General features: G+C 31.9%; 1 protein-coding gene across 1 annotated transcript in view; it reads left to right on the plus strand.

The window, feature by feature from the left end:
- Positions 1-3976: 3976 nt before the first annotated feature.
- Positions 3977-20273, plus strand: part of Nmdar2 (glutamate ionotropic receptor NMDA type subunit 2) — a 642550-nt gene continuing 626253 nt past the window's right edge. Inside the window, exon 1 of the mRNA XM_072534844.1 lies at positions 3977-4239. Within this exon, the coding sequence (XP_072390945.1) occupies positions 4037-4239 (203 nt within the window). The 5' untranslated portion in view covers positions 3977-4036. The remainder of the gene's footprint in view (positions 4240-20273) is intronic.

The raw sequence follows: 20273 nt of genomic DNA on the forward strand, positions 1-20273 counted from the left end.
ATTATTCCTTGCTTCCAATTTTACGCACTCCGCCTTGTAGGCATCCATCTGCTTAAAATTTCCATTCCTTAAATATTCACTACAATAATTATTCTTTACATTCTTCTGGGACATTTCCCTATCATCAAAATACATTTCTTCTTCATAAATATCATTATTTTCTTTTAATAATATCCTATCAACTCTTATTCCTTCTTCTACCTCATCTTTCTGCATAAATTTAATTATTTGCCCTTCCAAAGTTACCATTTTTTTTTCAAAATCTATCTTTACTTTCTTCTTTTCCAATTCATCATTTCCCATTAATATATCAACACATAAATCCTTGACAATAAATCCTTGCATATTAATTTCTTTATTAAGAATATTAATTTTAAAATTGGCTAGTTTATCAATTTCACCCAACTTCTTATTATTTGCACCAATAATTTTAATTTTTGGAATCTTTATTATATCTGATAGTTTTAATGTATTAAAAATAAAATTCTCCGAGACTAAAGTACTTTCTGAACCAGTATCTATCATAATCTTAATCATTTTATTTTTGGCCAAAGCATTTATATAAATTAAATTAATAGATTCAATAATTTTCTCTTCATCTAAAGAAATAAATTCAGAAGGTTTTTCATAATAGCAATGGCCTAACTTGTAATTCAGAAAGTTTACTGCACAAAATTTTGATTATTAGAATTGTCAGATTGTATCTGACCACTTGGATCTGATGTACTATGTCTTTCCCTACTATGACTTCTACTCACATTTTCTTGCCTTGTACTATTTCGTTCCCTGTCTTCGCAGCTTCTATTCCTTCGAACACAATTTACCTGTCTGTTATAGTTAGGTCGCTCTGTATTTCTTCTATTATTAAAATCTTGTCTATTATTATTAGTACTGTCATTAAAATGTTGTCTATTATAATTAGTATTATTATTAAAATTTTGTCTATTATAACTAGTATTATTATTAAAGTTCTGTCTATTTGGATTACTGTTATTATTATTAAAATTTTGTAAATTATTACCATACCTAGTATTAATGTTATATGATTGTCTATATTGTTGAATATCATTTTTATTATATTGAAAAATATTATTGTTTTTTCTGTTGTTATTATTACTTGTCATATTGCCTCTTTGTATTCTTTGAATAAAATTAATAAAACTATCTCTTGTTTGAATATTTTGTACAGTTACGGTTTGCACAACATCAGCATCAAAATGTCTAGATACATTTAAGACTGTTTCATCCTCTCTAAGTGGTGGTTCTAAATATTTTGCAACTGTTATCAATTTCAATGCATAATCTACCATATTTGATTTTAAATTTTGATTATACTTTCCAAAATATAGAATTTCTCTAAACTTTGCTTGCTCTAATTCACCCCAATAATAATTTAAAAATTTATTTTCAAATGTTTGAAAGTTATCTAAATCATTTTCAATACTAGCAAACCAAGTTGCTGCATTGTCATTTAATGTCATTCTAATATAATCTTTAATATCATTAATATTATTCACAAATCTTAATTTATGTTTTAAACTATTTATGTATACTCTAGGATGCAAATTTTTTATATTACCAGAGAATTTAATCCCAGTCTCATTTGTTAAATTTAAGTAAGGTCTCCCTATGTCTCTCATTTGTGAAATATCATCTATTCTCTGTTCCACATTTCTTATTTGATTACTATTTATTTGGATATTTTGTTGTATATCGTCTAATTTTTCTTCTGTGTTTCTCCTGTCTTCGTTAATTTTTACTTCTAAGTTACATTTCTGTAACTCTATTTTCTGTTCTATATCTATTTTATTATCTTGAATAATCCTCTTTACTTCTGTCCTCTCATTGTCTATCCTTTTCTTGTAGTCATTCCGTATACTTTTTATTTCATTTGCAACTTTTTTCTCTGCAGCTTCAAGTTTTTTATCCATTTGTTTTTCCATTTGTTTTACAATTTTATTATTATTATCTTCTATTTTCTTTTCTAATTTTCTATAATTCTCTTCCAATTTCTGTTCCATTTTTTTCATGTCTTCTTTGACTTCTTTTGAATTCTCTTCCAATTTTTTTATGTCTTCTTTGATTTCTTTTGAATTCTCTTCTATTGTCTTGTTCATCTGCATCATTAATGACATCAAAGCTGCCATATTGACATTTTCCTCTCTTTCTGGAGTCATTTCTGCAGTATCTTGTGGAACTTGAACTAAACTCTCCTCTTGTATAGGTTGTGTTTCTACTTCCACATCTTCTTCATTCTTTTTGCTTCTTGTACCTTTCTTTCCTTGAGACATTTTGAGACTTTACTTGTTCAAATATAATTAAAAATAAATTCTATAATTTTTCCTTTCTACTGATAATTAATTTAATTATATGAGAGCACTTATCTTCCCAAACTAATTCTTTTAAATAGAGAGCCACCGCGTTGGGTGCCAAATTGTTATGATGTGTTTTTTGTTTGAATGATGAGCAATGAGTATTTTTAATAATATAGGGTTTTTATCGCGGTTCTCAAAGAATTAGCTTGTAAGTACTTTTTAAAATTATCTTTATTATAACTATTATGAAACACACATATATATCTAACCTAGCCAATGTAAATTTAAAATAAACTATCTTTAAATTGATGTTCTTATAAAACTAATTAAATTCTATAGACAATGTTAAATTTAAACAAACTATCTTCAAAATTGAAATTGTTATGATATTAACTAAATTATATTAACAAAATTTTGTACCTTTCTTTCACTGAATGCCTAAATGAACTGTTTTCCACTATATAGATTCTAATCACCACTGAATGTCTTCGTACTTCAGTTATCCTTGTTTTTTGTGAAATTACTTTTTCCAATTATCAGCTTCTACTAATTTAAGATATATTTTTCTTCACCAGCATTTATATACCACCAATCAAACCAGCAAACAGCATTTATATTTATTCTTCTTTTCAATATACCAATATCCAATTATTATAAGTTGATTTATATTAATCTCCAACCATAATATAATTTAATTTCTTCCAATATACCTTTTTTTATCTTCAATAATTATTTGTGTATAATTATAAATGTGCATTAAATTATATGCATAATTTTTAATCTTCATTTAACTCACTATATTAAACTATTGGACTATTTGTACTTGATTCACTGACTCTAACTAACTTTCATAATAAACTGCTTGACTTCTGACTAAAAACTTCTAAAAACTGCCAAAAACTGCCCTCTTGAATCCAAATCACGGGTATTTATATGTTTTTGGATTTCTAGAACCATCTCGTAAGATATCATGTTCTATTCAGTTCTATTTAATACTTGTCTGAATTTTCTGGAACAAACCATTTCGCAAACATGGCCATCTCCGGAGATCCAGAGAATTCCATTCTTTTCTATTAATAATTTTGTTTACATTTAGGCTTTTCAGATCAGAATATATAATTAAATTAGTAACTTAACATTCTAATTTAATAAAATACACATTTCAAACAATATATTATTATAACCTACTTTATATTCGTAAATATTCTTAAACGTCACTTCAGAGTATAAATATCTGTCAATCTCCGAGAGTATTTTTGGTTGCCTAAGCACATGGCTCACTTATATATATTTACAATATTAAAATACAACTTTTTACAATTATTATATGCTAATTTATTAAAAATGCCCTCACATAAATATATTTTTATTAAATTCTCTAGTATATAACTTATTTAAAACAACCAAATATCTAATATTATGTAGTATATAACTTATAAATTATTTTCTATAAACCCTAATCGTCACAATATATATATATATATATATATATATATATATATATATATATATATATATATACACATATATATATATATATATATATATATATATATTATATTTATAGTAAATAATATCATAAGATAAAAGATATAAATATAAACTGATTTGGTAATAAGGTCTTAAGTAATATTAACTTTTACTTTTTTTCATTTTCAGCAATCCTAAAATCCCTATGCAAAGAATTTCTTTCCTACAATGTCTCCGCTATTCTGTACTTAATGAACTACGAGCAATATGGAAGGAGTACTGCATCGGCACAATACTTTCTACAACTGGCTGGCTATTTAGGAATTCCTGTCATTGCCTGGAATGCCGACAACTCTGGCCTAGAACGACGAGCTTCGCAACAATCTTCTTTAATGTTACAATTAGCTCCCTCTTTGGAACATCAAACAGCGGCTATGCTCAGTATACTTGAGAGGTAAGATCTAATTTTTCTATTAATATATAAAACAGTTTTTGTAAAGGTTAAAATTTAAGTAAATAACTTTGGAAGCAGAAAGAAGTTATAAATGACGACCAATCATAGACAGCTGAATCACAACTAACTTATCATACATGGAGATCCTTCTGCAACTACTGCACAGCATAATCCCAAACTGTAACATCATTGTACCTTCGTGATGCATATTACCAGTAGCAACTGTTGCCTTAAGTTATGCCCAGAGCACTGGCAACTCTAAGAAATTAAAACCTTAGCGACTCGAATCGCAGATCCTACATCCTCCCGAAATACTCAGCCATAAGTTGTTCTGAAAATAATAGACTTCGAGTCAAAAATTAAAAAGCGAAAAAAAAAATCAAAAACAAAGAGTCGCTTACAAATCAAGAAAGTCACAAAAGTATTCTGAATGGCGGTAGCACACAGATAATATCCTGATACTTAATTAGATTAAGCTTATGCAGACCTGATCAGCAAGAAACTGGAAGAAGCAGTGGTCGGGACTCCCATCGGATGTCAGAATCAACTTATATAGTTTCATAAAACATCGTTTAAGGCAGGATGCCTGTTGGTAAACTGTGTTAACGAGTGTAAGGGGACCACTGACGGTCTAGGTAAAGATGCAAACTTAATTGTAGTGTATTCTAATATTATGGATATAATATTGTTTATTTAGCTGATCGTTATCTGCAAGATATATGTTTCCACGTTTTCAAGAAATCTACTTCGAGACATTGCATATTTTACAAACTAAACTCCCTTATCTTCATCGAAGAACAGAAGTTTTGCACGTGGAAGAGTGTGAAATTTGCTCAAAATTAAAAGTCCCAAAACTACTTCTAAATCATTTCGATCCAAGTCAAAGTTGAGACGATTGTAATATCTCAAATATTTTTTTGGATTTGAAATAATAGTCGGCATCAATAATTTTTGTCGACTATTAGTGAACACATACAGATACCGTAAAACTAATAGAAAGCACCTCAAATACAAAAAATACCGTTATTCAAGAAAAGTCTGTGCCTAGATACTGTCATTACCAAATATAAACGACAACTATTAAGTCGAACATACGCAAGACAAAATAACATCATCAGAGTCACGTTTACACAAAAAATTAGTCAATTCTATGTATTATACTTATTATCCCATGGTTTCCTTAATGCAACGCTATATTCAAAGTCCTAAAACGACATTATATTCTAAAAAACAAATAAATTTTACGTTAAAAATATTATTACTTTATATCCTAAGCTATAACGGTATCTTGTGAATAATAAAACAATAATATCTAAATATTTTAAATCATTTTTTTAAAAAGTACTTCCCTTGTAATAATTTCAGTAGCTAGTTTGCTACTTTTGACATTATTTCGAATTATGTATATTGTTTTGCGTGAAAATTTTTTTTCTGAATGGTCAAAGCTCTATTAACAGAATGCTGTTCGCAATTTGTAAATGAAACTTTTATATAATTGTAAAAAAATTGCTAAATGGGTTAATCTATCTAAGAAAGCGAAGACATAATTTTTGAGGATGTCCCAGCACTAAATTTAAAACGAGTTTTAAATACAGTTTTATATATTTTTTTGGTATGTAATTCCGCTTAAATTACAGTATCTTTCTGTATCTTTATCGGTAAAATATATTTTGTGATGTTAACCTTCAATGGTCTTTCTCAATGAAAAAAGAAAATATATAATTATTATAGTAACATGGAAAATTTATGATTGCAATCAGCATTTGCATTTTTTAAGCGACGTGAAATGCCAGAAAAGGCTAGAATAGGATAAATAAGAAGCAATTTCATGTTTGAGATGTGTGTTAATAAAAAAGTAATTCGTTTTGTGAAATAACTGTTAATTTTTTTTTCCTAACAAAATCGTCAAAATTAGTTTCTCTCTCAGTGTTTAAAATATTCCTAAATTATATTGTAGCGAGATTAAATAAAACGAGCGGTTCGAATTTATATAAATATATTTATTTATAAGTTTACAGTTCGGTACTCTCTTATCAACTAAACTCACTCATAACATCGTTACATGTATATACCAAAAAGTATTATTCTCGAATCTTCTGGAGTAGTCCCACCTCTAATTCGCCTACGTGACGGATTGTTCTCTCTCGTACTCGATACATCGCGAAGGTTCTCGATAACTTTTCGAGATGCAACCGTTACATGCGCCATGCCCAAAGCATGTTCGTAACACTGCTCCCCTCTTAGATCTGAGCGTCCCGATCAACAACTCTATATGTAGGCCCAGGATGGCGGAATCTACAGGACTCTCCAGCTATGCATGAACCCCTCAAAAAGAAATAACGAAATAACAGTCTACTGTCTTTGAAGGACACGATCTCTTCGGATTAATGCAACACACAGTAATTCTTACGCCGGTTTCTCGGAAGATCACTTCAAGCATGCTTCTGACAATCTTCCAATCCAAATTATCTAGTGCATGGCCAATCATGGGTAAGGCCAAATTCTTGATGTCATAATTGCACACGATTTTCTTCAAATTAGTTAGAGCACTCCATATATCCTCGTAGCTTGCCCTGTCTGTATACGACTTCCTGGTCTCCATATACAGCAAAGATCGAGGGCCATCTTCTAATCTCAGTACTCTTCCAACTTTAGGCTGCTGATTTTTTAACTCGTCTAAATGACCGAACTTCTTATAAAATACAGATGACATTCCTTAAGTCATCTCAAGATCTTGGGCAACACAGTGAGCTAAAGAGGCGTTATGCGGAACACTAAAAAGATCCTGCTGAACTTCTGTCGTCACGCCGAATCTAGCACTCTTTCTCTCTGCGTTATTTGACATAAATTCATTAAAGCTTGGTCGCCGGTCATCTTTGATCTCATGTTGAATGGTTCGGGCTCCTTTTGTTTCATTTGAGCCAGCATAAGATGCAAGACGATTTATGTGAACTAGTTTTGGTTTACCCTTCGGCAACTTCTTAATGCGGTATATTACGGCATTTATTCTCTTTTTAATTTCATACGGACCTTCCCGTTGTCTTTGCAATTTAGGAGACAAGCCACTTGCATCGAGAATCATATTGATCTTTCATTCTATCACTGGCTAACTGGGTGTATTGTCGGGCAATTTCATGAATGTTGTTTATTCTTAACACCAGGCGGTAGACATAATCTTCGCTTGCAACATGTTCTTCGGAAGGTCTGCAGCCAAACTCTAGGTCACACGGCAAACGAACTTCACGACCTAACATCAGGCAGGTTAGAGTCTGGCCTGTAGTTTCATTCACGGCCGAGCGGTAGGCCATTAGGAATAAATGAATGTGCTGGTCCCAATCTCTTTGATGTTCTGATACAACTTTGGATAGGTGTTTACCCATCGTTTGTTTCATTCTCTCGACCATTCCATAAACTTCCCTCGCGGCAGTAATCATCAGGTCTGGTCATCAAAATTTTCTCACTATTACCGGGTATTGTTACGTCACAAGTAGTTATTAAGCTGATAACATCTTCTATATCTTCATGAAACGGCAACTCTTCACCACTGATCTCGAGAACTCCATCTTTGACATTTAATACAGCTCCAACTTTCCTTAGTAAATCCATCCCCAATATGAACTCGTCGGAGATTTCTGCAATTAACACTCTATGTTTCACTGTGGTCTGGCCAATGGATACTGACATATTAGCCTCGCCATATGTATTAATTATCTCACCAGTTGCTGTTCTAAGCCTTACTGTTGTAGGCGATAATTTAAGATGGCCTCGTACTACTTCTGGCCGTGCAATAGTTCTTGTTGCACCTGTATCTACCAAAAACGATCTACATTTATTATTGATACGACCCTCGATGTACAAGCTATGAATTCCACCGGAGGACGTAATGTTTACAGTTACTATGGGGGCTGTGTTTCTCGAGGTCGGCAGTTACCCCTTGGTGTCGACCCGTTCTAGTTTTCCGACTGCTGTATCATTTTCTTGCAATTACAGCGAATGTGACCTAAGTCACCACAATTCCAATATCTGGGCTCGCGTCTCTTCGGCATCGTGTTACGAACTACTTTCCGTACCATTTCTTCCAGACGTTCATCGTTTGGTTCGTCGCCTTCTTCAATGGTTCTTACTCGATGGGTCCGTGAAGTTTGACTAACTGTTTCATGTTCCAAGGCAATACCGAGCGCTTCATCTAGAACTTTTGGTCTTGATAGTCGTAAAGCTTTCTGTAATTCATTGTCTTTTAACCCATTGACGAAGATATCTACAGCAATTTCTTCCAACATGTTGTCTGGTGCCTCTGGATAAGCTAACCGCACTATACTACCAACATCTGCTTCAAACTCTTGTAAATTTTTAACTTGCTCGTTGAATTCTACTTCTTAGTTGCGCCTTGTAGACTTGTAGATGGGCATCTCCGTAACGTTTGTCTAGTCGAGTAAACAAGCATAGGATATCCGCAGCATCACCTCGTAAAGCAGCAGTCAAGCAGCTTCAAATTGTTTAAGGTATATGGACCAAGAGGACTTTCCATCAAATGGTGGCAATTTGAATCTCATATGATGTGTCGTTTCGTCTCTCGGTGATTCTTCTTTCACTACCGGATCTAAGGCTATTGTAATAACTGGTGGTAGCACTTTCATGTTAGTTATCATGGTCTCTAATTGTTTGATCTTCTCTTCTACGTCTTCTATCTTTTTGTTTACATTTTTCTGTATCTTATCGAATGTTCTTGAGACTTCTTTAAATTTCTCATTGTTCTGAATACATACTTTGTCGAATCTTCTAGACATAATTTTGAATTTCTCGTCGTTTTGCCTAGCTGTTTCTTTAATAATTTGAGACGTTTCATCGAATCTTTTGGAAACATTCTCGAATTTTCCATTAATTATTTTAGGTAAAACAGCTTTTTCTGCTCTTCTAGTTGCTCACACAACTGTTTTACTGAAAGTTCTATCAGCAGCATCTTTGGTCACACACACGTACACAGGCACACACGTACCTTTTTAAATGTTCTTTCGTCATCACAATCACTACCCAACTACGCGAATGTTCCCGACGAACAATACTTTTCAAAAGTTCAAAAGTCTTTTTCAAGAGTCACTGCTGAATTTATTTTCAAATCTCACACCGGACACCAACTGTAGCGAGATTAAATAAAACGAGCGGTTCGAATTTATATAAATATATTTATTTATAAGTTTACAGTTTGGTACTCTCTTATCATCTAAACCCACTCATAACATCGTCACATATATATACCAAAAAGTATTATTCTCGAATTTTCTGGAGTAGTCCCACCTCTAATTCGCCTTCGTGACGGATTGTTCTCTCTCGCACTCGATACATCGCGAAGGTTCTCGATGACTTTTCGAGATGCAACCGTTACATGGGCCATGCCGAAAGCATGTTCGTAATAATATTTACTTTATTTTGTGTATTGTGTATAAACCCAAATAGATATCCAACTAAATTTTGTAATCCTATATAATCCGACAATCATTTTTAAAGATCCGACATCATCTTTATATAATTTAATATAGTGAAATAACTAATGTCGCTAATAACCCAGGTGATTAAAGTAACAATTTTTAGTAAATAAAAAAATAAATTCTGTGATTTTGAAGATAGATTGATAGATAGATAGATAGATAGATAGATAGATAGATAGATAGATAGATAGATAGATATATGGTTTATTGGTAATAAATCAATACAAAGTATTTTTTACAAGTCAAAGATAAAATATGTCAATATAGTTAATAAACACATAAATATAAACACAAAATATAAATACAGTGTTTTAAAATATACTTACAACAATTACAACAAATTAAAATTGGAGGTAAAATCCTCCTCATAAGTAAAAAAGGCATTCACTATAAGGTAACTCTTAATTTTCGCCTTAAACTGATGAAAATTAAGAGCTTTTATTCTAGCTGGTACTAAGTTATAGAATTTTATGGCTAAATACCTTTAACAATTTCTGGATCTCTCAAGACGGCTAAATTCTGGTATAAGATTATTGTTAAATCTGGTGGGATACTTGTGAAAATCTACATGCTCATTGTATTGACTAAGATTTTGTTTAATGTGCAACAGACACTGCATAATGTATACACAAGGTAAAGTCAAAATTTGTAAAGCTCTAAAGGAGTTTCTACAATTTGCTCTATAACAGAGCCCAGAGATAATACGAACACACTTTCTTTGTTGTGCAAACACTTTATCAATATGACAAGTGTGACCCCAGAAGAGGATAGCATATGTCAGATGAGAATGAAAATTACTATGAGAGGCTGTTAAAATAGTTTCCCTGGAAGTCACCTGTACAAGGTTCCTAAAGAGGAAAAGTTGTCGGGAAAGCTTTTTCGATAGATTAACTATATGTTGTTCCCAGGTTAATCCTGCATCCAAATATATCTCCAGAAACTTCGCTCCGGTTACACATTGTGGGAGAGCAACGTTTTCAACACAAGTGTTATTTCTTAGAGTAAAATTAACACTTTGTGATTTAGAGTTGTTCAAAGAGAGACGGTTAGTTAAAAACCAATTGAATAAGTTTTTTTCAGATGTTTGGTAATCAAGGATGTCAAATTCAGAAGGGTGATAGCTTGCATAGAAAGTAGTGTCATCAGCAAATAAAACACTGTTTCATTTTGAGAGTACACTAGATCATTAATATAGAAAAGAAATAATACTGGACCCAAAACCGAGCCTTGAGGGACAACAAACAACAGAGATTGTTTTTGAGAATCACACTGGTTGAAGTGAACGTATTGATCACGATTTGATAGATATGAAACAATTAGTTGAATAGCATCACTATGAAAATTATAATAAGGAGGTTTTCTAAGCAGAATACTATGTGTGACATAATCGAAAGCCTTAGTAAGATCTAAAAACGATGCAAGAGTATCAAGATATTTTTCAAACACTTTCAAAACATTACTAGTGAAATGATCAATAGCTAAAGTTGTTGTTTTATTTTTTCGGAATCCATACTGGTTTATGGCAAACAGTTCATTAGATTCAAAATGTAGAATAATTTGATTTTTTAAAATTCGTTCATAAACTTTTGATAAAATGGGCAACAAAGAAATGGGTCGATAATTGTTATAATCATTAATAGAGCCTTTATTCTTAAATAGAGGTACTACCTTTGCAGTTTTGAAAACTTGAGGATAAGTATTACAAGATATTGATTGATTTATTAAAGTTGTTAGAGGTTTAATAATTATATCTTTAATTATTTTAATAATTTTTTTGTTAAACCCATCAGGATCTTTGCTGTTACTATTTTTTATTTCTGTAATAGCTAAGTCAACTTCACTAAAGTTCACTGGCTGAAAGCTAAAACACGGGATATTTTTCTGTAGTATACACTTTAAATAGTCATCAAGAGCTAGCTGAGGAACCTCAAGTTCATTTATTACTCTCTCAGCAGTTGAGGAGAAGTGGCTATTAAAACTATCTGCATTGAGTTTAGAATTATCAGTGAAGAAAACAATTTTATGTTTGTTATCAATAATTAGTTTCCACATAGCTTGTTGAGAGTTGCCAGAATTCTTTATAAACCTATCATTTGCATTAATTTTTGCAAGCTTGATGGCTTCCCTGTACTTTCTAAGTTTGATAATGGTACTTCTGTGTGCAGCAATGGGATCGTTTCTATTTATTGCTACAATAAATTGAAGTCTCTCACGCATTTTTCTCAAAGTGTCATTGAACCAGTTTACTTTTTTACCTGGATTGTTTTTATTCAGCAATTTCGCAATTTTGATTTTTCCTGGAAAATAGATATTTATGTAATTTAATAACACATCAATTAGCATTTTAAATTTTAAATTAATATCCAAATTATCATTGTATACAAAATAAAAGTTGCAATTTAGCAAAATCTGGTTCAGATTGAAGAGTCCTTCATCTGCGATAGGTCTATAACAAACTCTGGTTGCACAATTTGTTGATGAGTAAGCTATTTGAAAGCAAATACCTCTGTGGTCAGATGTGTGAGTGAGATCCACAGGTTTTGTGGTACCATCAATATTTGTGAAAACATTATCAAGACATATATTACCTCGAGTATTAAATTTAACTTTTTTTGTAATATTGTAAGACCTAAAAAAATTGCAGAGTTTTAAAGCTCTGATATCTGTTTCATTAAAATGGACATTAAAGTCACCCGTAATTATAACAGATTTATGGACATTAATTTTTTTAGATTTAGATTAGATTTATTTAATAAAATACCTGTAATCTCACAATGCTGTTCAGAAGAGAGATTTTCAAGATTCAAATGATTAAAACTTACGTTATTCCTAGTATATATACCTACACCTCCATGAGACTTGACCGTCCTGCAAAATCCAGAAACCATACGATAGCCTTTAATATTGACAGTATGTAGCTCATCAGGTAAAAGCCAGTGCTCATTAAGACACAAACAATCAGGTGAAATATCATTAAGCAGAACTTCAAAATCTAGAAAAGAGTTACGTAACGATTGAGCATTATAGTAAATGACATTTAAACAATTTTTAAATTTAACAATACTTTTTGAAGAGGATCCAGTTACATTGGCATGCTCCCCTTTACAAAAACTTAGATACCACTGCACCCTTTGGCCAAACATCTTTGTTCCAAGCTCTCTTTAGGTTTTCTTGATTAATGGTGACCTTCATGAAACTATATGCTTTAGGCATTTTTGATTTGTGTACCATACATTGGACTTCAGGAAATGATACAGCTAACATTTTATGTAAATCATCAGGGGTTGTTTGCGGTTTAAGACGTGTGACATGCAGAGACACAAATTTTGGAACGGACTCCACAGACTTTTCCATCTTATTTCCACCAATTAAATATTGACGTCTACGTTTACGACAATTCTGAGTCAACCACTCATCTCTCTTAATTTCACCATGTTTCTTTTAAATTTTGTGTATCTAAATTTTTTTGTTGATTTACGGCATCGTGAATAGCGCGGAACATCTTTCTTGTTAAATATATGATTTTTATTATTGTTTACAATTTGGTTGTTATCAGCTGTTTTAACCCTTAAATGCCCGTGATATGAAAATAACCATAAATGCCCATGTGGGGTCTCCTAGGGACCCCACTAAAATTTTCAATTTAGTAACGTCATTTAGCACTGACTAAAAGGAAAACACGGTTAAAAATAATTTTAAGCATATTTGAATAATTTTTATTTATTTTTCATACAAAATTAACGGCTTTTCTAGAAACAAATTATTTTCAATTCGAACAAAATTAAAATTAAATAATAATATAAACATATAACTTTTAGTTGCAATTTTTACATACAATAATTTTTTCTTCTTTTCTGTGCACCTGGCATATAAATTTTTTGCAAAAAGAGCAAACGGTATTCACTTTTCTGTCACAGTTTCGCGGACACTGGTAACAACGAGCACGTTTCTTAGCTGAATGGACGGATTGAGTTGCAACTTCGGTAGTTGGGTTTACCATTGGTATGCCACAATCTTTTAGAGCAGATTTTACATAGGCTTTATGTTTTATATATTTCGCTCTTTTTTCCATGTTGTTTCGAGCAAGCTCAGCCCCTAATTGTAACAGGAAAATACGTCTTCGTGAAAAAATATTTTTCTTCCAATCAGGATTTTTTTAAATGTATAAAATATAGGCATTTAGTGCACATATGTCTATAATATTCATAAAGAGCCTGAATGGCCAACGAGCAGTTCTTCTTTTACAGGAATATTCCCTAATCAGTTTGTCGGCATTATCAACACCACCCTTGGTATTATTATAGTCTAAAATCATCAAGGGTTTGTTTTGAGAGTCTTGACAAATTATATCACTATCGTGTTGACTTGAAAGAAGATGTACCATCCTGTGTATTTTAGGTATGTACGAAACCATAGCTAATTCTTTAGTAAAAGCAAATATTGACGACTCCGCAGGTCTTTTTGTCAAACTTAGTTGTGGTGGTGTATCAGGTTTATTTATGCGGACGGTCCCAAGTAAAGTAAGGTTTTTAGATAAAAGATATTGAGCAAGAGGAACACTGGTAAAAAAGTTGCCAGTTGTAATTCCTCTCCAACTGCCATGATATGGTTCCACCAGATCTTTCACAACACGAAATCCCTGATTTTTCTCTATTCTACCACCTGGTAGTTTTCCAAGGTACACCTGAAGTTTTGATAAATAAGATGTTTTAACATCCGCGGCAGCCCAAATTTTTATCCCATAGCGGCAAGGTTTTAATTTTATATATTGTCTAAAAGGACACTTTCCTCTAAAACTCACTAACTGTTCGTCAACGGTTATCTGTTCGTATGGTTCAAAGGCTTTGTCACAGTTAGAGACGAACATGTCCCAAATTACTCGTATCGCCGCTAACTTATCCTGTTCCTTCCGCTCCACCCTGGTCACTTTGTCATCAAACCTCAAGAAACTCGATAATTCTTCAAATCGGTTCCTAGCGAATGCGGCTGTAAAAAATGACCGGCGTATTGAGGTGTCTGTAGACCATATCTCTCGTGTCGATTCTTTCCCACACCTTAAAGCACCAGCTTTGATAAGTGCTCCTAAAAAGCTATCCAGTTCATTGTTGGTAAGTACCGTCCACTCTTTTTTGTTATTCGGATGTTTTTCGTTCCACTCTTGATAACGCCTAACAGCTTCTTCATTAGTATGAAGGCATATGACATTCTTCATCTCTTCGGTCAAAAATAAATTGAAATAGTCTAAAAACGTGTTGGAATTTTTACTATAGTTTGTTAAGCCTGGATGTACATTTATAATATTTTTTTGTTGCCTCTTGGACCTCACGACAGGTAGGCTATTCCACTGCATTCCAGATTTGGATGTATATGTTGGACCACTAACCTCACTAATATTATCGTCCACTTCGGTAGGTTCTGCATCTGATTCCTCGTCACTGTTGACTTCTAAATTGTCCTCAGTTTCCGAAACATTTTCCTCAAAAACATCTTGCTCTTCGCTATCTGATTCGTCGGTAATCTCATAGTCGAAATCGGAGTCTGATATCCCTTCTTCTATATTTCGGATAATTTTTTCATGTTCTTGGTCGCTTATTGTCATTTTCATTCTCTTACGGTCCATTTTTCAATGTAAACTGACGAAAAATGTTAAAAATAATAAAAATATTCTGGTGCCTCTAAATGCCCAATCGGTGTCACAGCGAGACCCCACTTATCTAAATCTCTCTTACAGACCACTGCACCTCACGAATGTTCGTGGTATACTAACAGAAAACGTAGGAGACACGTCCACACAAATACCTGATTGCGCGGTTGCCAAATGTTTCAAATAAAGATATTATAGCCAAAAATGTATGTCCCGATTGGGCATTTAAGGGTTAAATTGACTTTTAACCTCACCAGTATTATCACAAATGACAGTCAGTCCGGGTGAAGGGGACTTCAAATGACTGGGTTTTGCATCCACCTCTGAAACATTCGTATTATTTTCAGCTACATTAACATTCATTGACCTTAAGCTTAATCTTGGTTCGAGGTCGCTTAAATTACCATCAGAGGTTTCGCTCGGCAAATGGTATAGGGGAAACTGGTTGTTTACGTTTTTTTCTCCATTATTTTTGATTAATTTAATTTTTTCTTGGAGTTCGCGAATTATAAAATTTTTGTGATTAAGTATAATTTTTAAATATTCTACTTCCCTTTTTAAGACATCTTCTTCAATAATAATCACATCTTCAGTAATTACGAGTTCAGAACTAGTCTCACTGACAACCTTTAAATTTGAATCATAACAGATCATGCCTTGATCAACAATTTTTACATTTTTCATTCTTTTAGCACAGCTGGTGTGAGCTAATAAGGAACAATTTACACATTTTAGCCCATTACTCACTGTTTTAACACAGTGAATCAACAAACAACTTAACACGTCCTTCTCAGTCGACGCCATCTTGATTAGATGATTAGAAGATTATATAACGGTACAAAATAGTTATCCAGTTGATGAAATTATAAGAATTGCGATATACATTTCCTTTATTTTAGGCGAATTCACAATTTGTAAAGACTTATCGCTTAATCCAACGTATTTTCCACGATACGTAAAAATTTTGATCCTTGAAACCAAAAGAAAAGCGTTTGTTTATTGAATCTATCACGCGACCGATGGTCAGCACAGTTCAATTTGAATTTGATATGTCTTCATTTGAGAAGGTTGCTATGACTGTAAATACAGTAAAATCAACTCAATTGACGATGTTTACAAATATTTGCAGAATGTTTTATTCTACTAAGTCTACTTAGTTTGTCAGTAGGACCATACGTTTAGAGATTAAATTTTTACACTATTTTTAAATATTTTTACAATTTTATTAAGGAATTTAGAAAAAAATCACAAGTGACTAATTTCAGTTTAGCTATGGCAGGTTTGATTTTCAAGTTTCGATTTTGGACATAACGAAAGAATCTTTAAAGACAATAATTTTTTGAGTATTTAACTAAAATATACATACAAGCACCTTGTACATCATACAAACACCTTGTACATACAGATAGAGGTACCGTCATTTCGGAAGGCATCTAATTTGCATATTATGAGGCATGTCGAAATTGTATAAGAACCGCCTTTGAAGTTGGTGATTGGTTACTGAAATTTTAACTAAACGACAGTGGCGCCCACTATTTAGTAGATACAGCTAAAACATATTATACTGAATAAAGGCGATTTTTTTGGTTTCCAATAATTTTGAACATATAGCTAACATTTGAAAAATGATCAGTAAGATATTTGATGGGACAAAAATATTAATACCTTCGTAATACGTTTTACCTGAACAAACAAACTATTTTTATTGTACAAAAGAATTATTAAGTTCTGAATATTGATAAGTTTAACAAAATGGATTTTTAAAATAGCAAATATAATACAATACCAAAATATTAAAGAGTGAGGATAATTATATGCTAATGAACGGTCCCAATTACATATAACTAAACTTCTACTTGATTTAATTCTTTTCTTGGAAGCCTTTTAGTAATATAATAAAGTCATGTAAACATAAATATTCCTGTCTTTGGGAAAGGCCTAATTTCTTGGACCTACCCGATTTAAGACCTTTCTTGGAAATATATATTAGCGATATAATAAAGACTACCGTCATAATTGCTGTCCTTCTAAAATATATGCACATCTAAATTTGTAAATGAAAACTTATAAAAGATATAAAATTACCTCTATATACATATCATTTAAAAATTCATGTACCTAATGTGAATGTTTCAAAGAAGAACTACAAAATCTAATTTAATTTTCTTTTTCCGAAGAACACTCGATGTCACTATCGTCACTTCCTAAGTTTATTATAATGGGATTATTATCTTCTTGACGGTCTATTTGGACTTCGGATAATAAATAACTGTCTTCTATTTTAATTGCATGAACACATTGTTTTCTCCACTCATCTGGGGTTATTTTGGAAACTCGTTTTTCCAACAGGTGTCTTACACCTTCCAATTTGAAAGTTATGTTATTTTAACTAAAATCCTTTGTAAAAGGTATATATTTAAAAACCCAAACGGGCTGTGTTAGACAAAACGTTTTCGAAATACATCATTCCATCATCGGTGTCTAGGAGTACATGAATGTGGCCACTAAATATATGGGTAAAAACCCGTTAACAAATAATTAGTTACATTTGTTCGATATTATATCTTATAAATACTTATGATGTTAAAGTTACCGTTGGATTAGGTAACATGGCGCTAATAACATACCCTAATCCAACGGTAACTTTAACATCATAAGTATTTATAAGATATAATGTCGAACAAATGTAACTAATTATTTGTTAACGGGTTTTTACCCATATATTTAGTGGCTACATTCATGTACTCCTAGACACCGATGATGGAATGATGTATTCCGAAAACGTTTTGTCTAACACAGCCCGTTTGGGTTTTAAATATATATCTTTTACAAAGGATTTTAATTAATTTTTTAATATATGGTATACAGCCAAATACAGGAAGGTAGATTCCTTGTGGATTTTATGTTATTTTGTGCGATATTATTTTTAATCTCTATCGGATTTAAATCCGGATGGTATGGAGGTAACCGTAAAGGAGTGTGACTATATTCACGCAAAAGTTCATTGAATTCATACCTTTTGAAACGATTTCTGTGGTACTTAATCAACGCTTACAATTCGGGTTTAAAACTTTGAGGATTAAATGTTATATTGTTATTGATTTACTTGTTCCGAATGGTATGAGGTATTATCGCAAACAACTACTGAGTTAGGGGGTAAATTTGGAATTAGTTTTTCCTTTAGCCATTTACGGTAATTTGCAGCATGCACTATTATTAAACGTTGACCATTCGAAATGTTCATCAGTAACCCTTTACTAGAATTATCATTCCAAGTTTCGAAAAAGTATGTCCACTGTGTACATATGTCTCATCGAGGTAAACAATGGGTCTGTTTTCGTTTCTATAATGTTTGATAAGTCTTAAGTATTTGATTCACCAAGCCCTTATTTCCGTCTTTTCAACCAACAATTTTCTGTTGTCCTGTGCTCTCGTCCAACGGAAATTCATATTTCGAAGAATTCTTCGTAGCGAGGCTTCTGATACTTTAATGTCCAAATCTCTCTAAATATTGTTCTTCAATTTATGAACAGTAACAATACAATTCTCCGTTTTATGAAAATCGTGTATGTAACAATAAAACACTGAAAACTTTGTTTTCAAAACTTCCACAAAATTTATTTAAAAATTTTTTAAATTAAATTTAAATATTATTAAATATATTATATACATTATAAAATTATATTAAATTTAAATATTATTTAAAAAATAAATTTTGTGGAAGTTTTGAAAACAAAGTTTTCAATGTTTTATTGTTACATAAAATGAATTTCCATCAAGTAACGGTCGAATCCATCAATTATTTAAAATCGTGTATTATACGTCGAATATCTGTAATTTGATATTCTGGTAAATCTGTCACAGGTGACTTTCATAAAGGTCTCTTTGAAGGAAATTCAACTTTGTTTTTATTATCTAGAGACCGTTTGCTCTCTTGTAGTATTCGGGATACTGTCCGTACAGAAATACCTATAATGACGTAAATATAATTAGTGTATAAGTAAAATGAAAGATGCAGTAAGAGAAGATCTGGAGAAAATGGTAGTGAGACAATGGGAAATAGTGGCACAGGACCGACAAACATGAAAGGCAATAGTAAACCTGGCAAATACTCACGAAGAGTAACGCCATTGATAATGATAATGATGAAGTAAATAATAATTCAAAATAATTGGTATGTTGCAGGAATAATTTTTAAATTTTAAACAGACAACATAAAGAAACAAAAAAGTACATTGAGAAGTAACTCAAAGCGATAGTAGAAAATAAAAAAATAAATAAGAGCTTTCTACGAAAACAAGAGCCTATGAACTCTTTCTCCACATATGAAAAATGATGACGATCTATTACTAAATGAACTAGCTAGGGGAATAATGACAATTTGGCAAAATTATTTTACAGTAAATGTGGTTATTATTTTACAAAAAATTATGTTAAATAAAAATGAAGTAGTAATGGAAGCACACCATGGAGTTGTAGACTATCACATAGTAATAGAACTACCTGCAGATCAAGAAGAACGAAGTACACGTAATAATAGCTAAAAATAACAACTGTAACGAAAGTGCAGAGAATACGATATTTAGGACATATCGAAGGAATGAAAAAAGAAATATGTCGAAAATGGTATTCTCGACAGACCCAATACAAAAGAAAAGCAAAATGGGGTACAAGAGCAGAGTATAAAAGATTGACAAATAAGTACCATTGAGAACTAAAAGTAAAAAGTGTTGACATATTGAATATGAATATCAAAAATTAATACTAAATGCATTGAAACTCCTTACCTGTTGCTTCAGCAGTCTTATGTTTTACCATTAGCAGAGTGTCCATTTCACTTTTCATATTTTTAAAATAATTATAAACATTAAATATTATTTGACGACCCTGCTATTTAATAACGC

Source organism: Diabrotica undecimpunctata, chromosome 6 (genome assembly GCF_040954645.1).
Source record: "Diabrotica undecimpunctata isolate CICGRU chromosome 6, icDiaUnde3, whole genome shotgun sequence".
In the NCBI taxonomy this organism is placed as follows: Eukaryota; Metazoa; Arthropoda; class Insecta; order Coleoptera; family Chrysomelidae; genus Diabrotica; species Diabrotica undecimpunctata.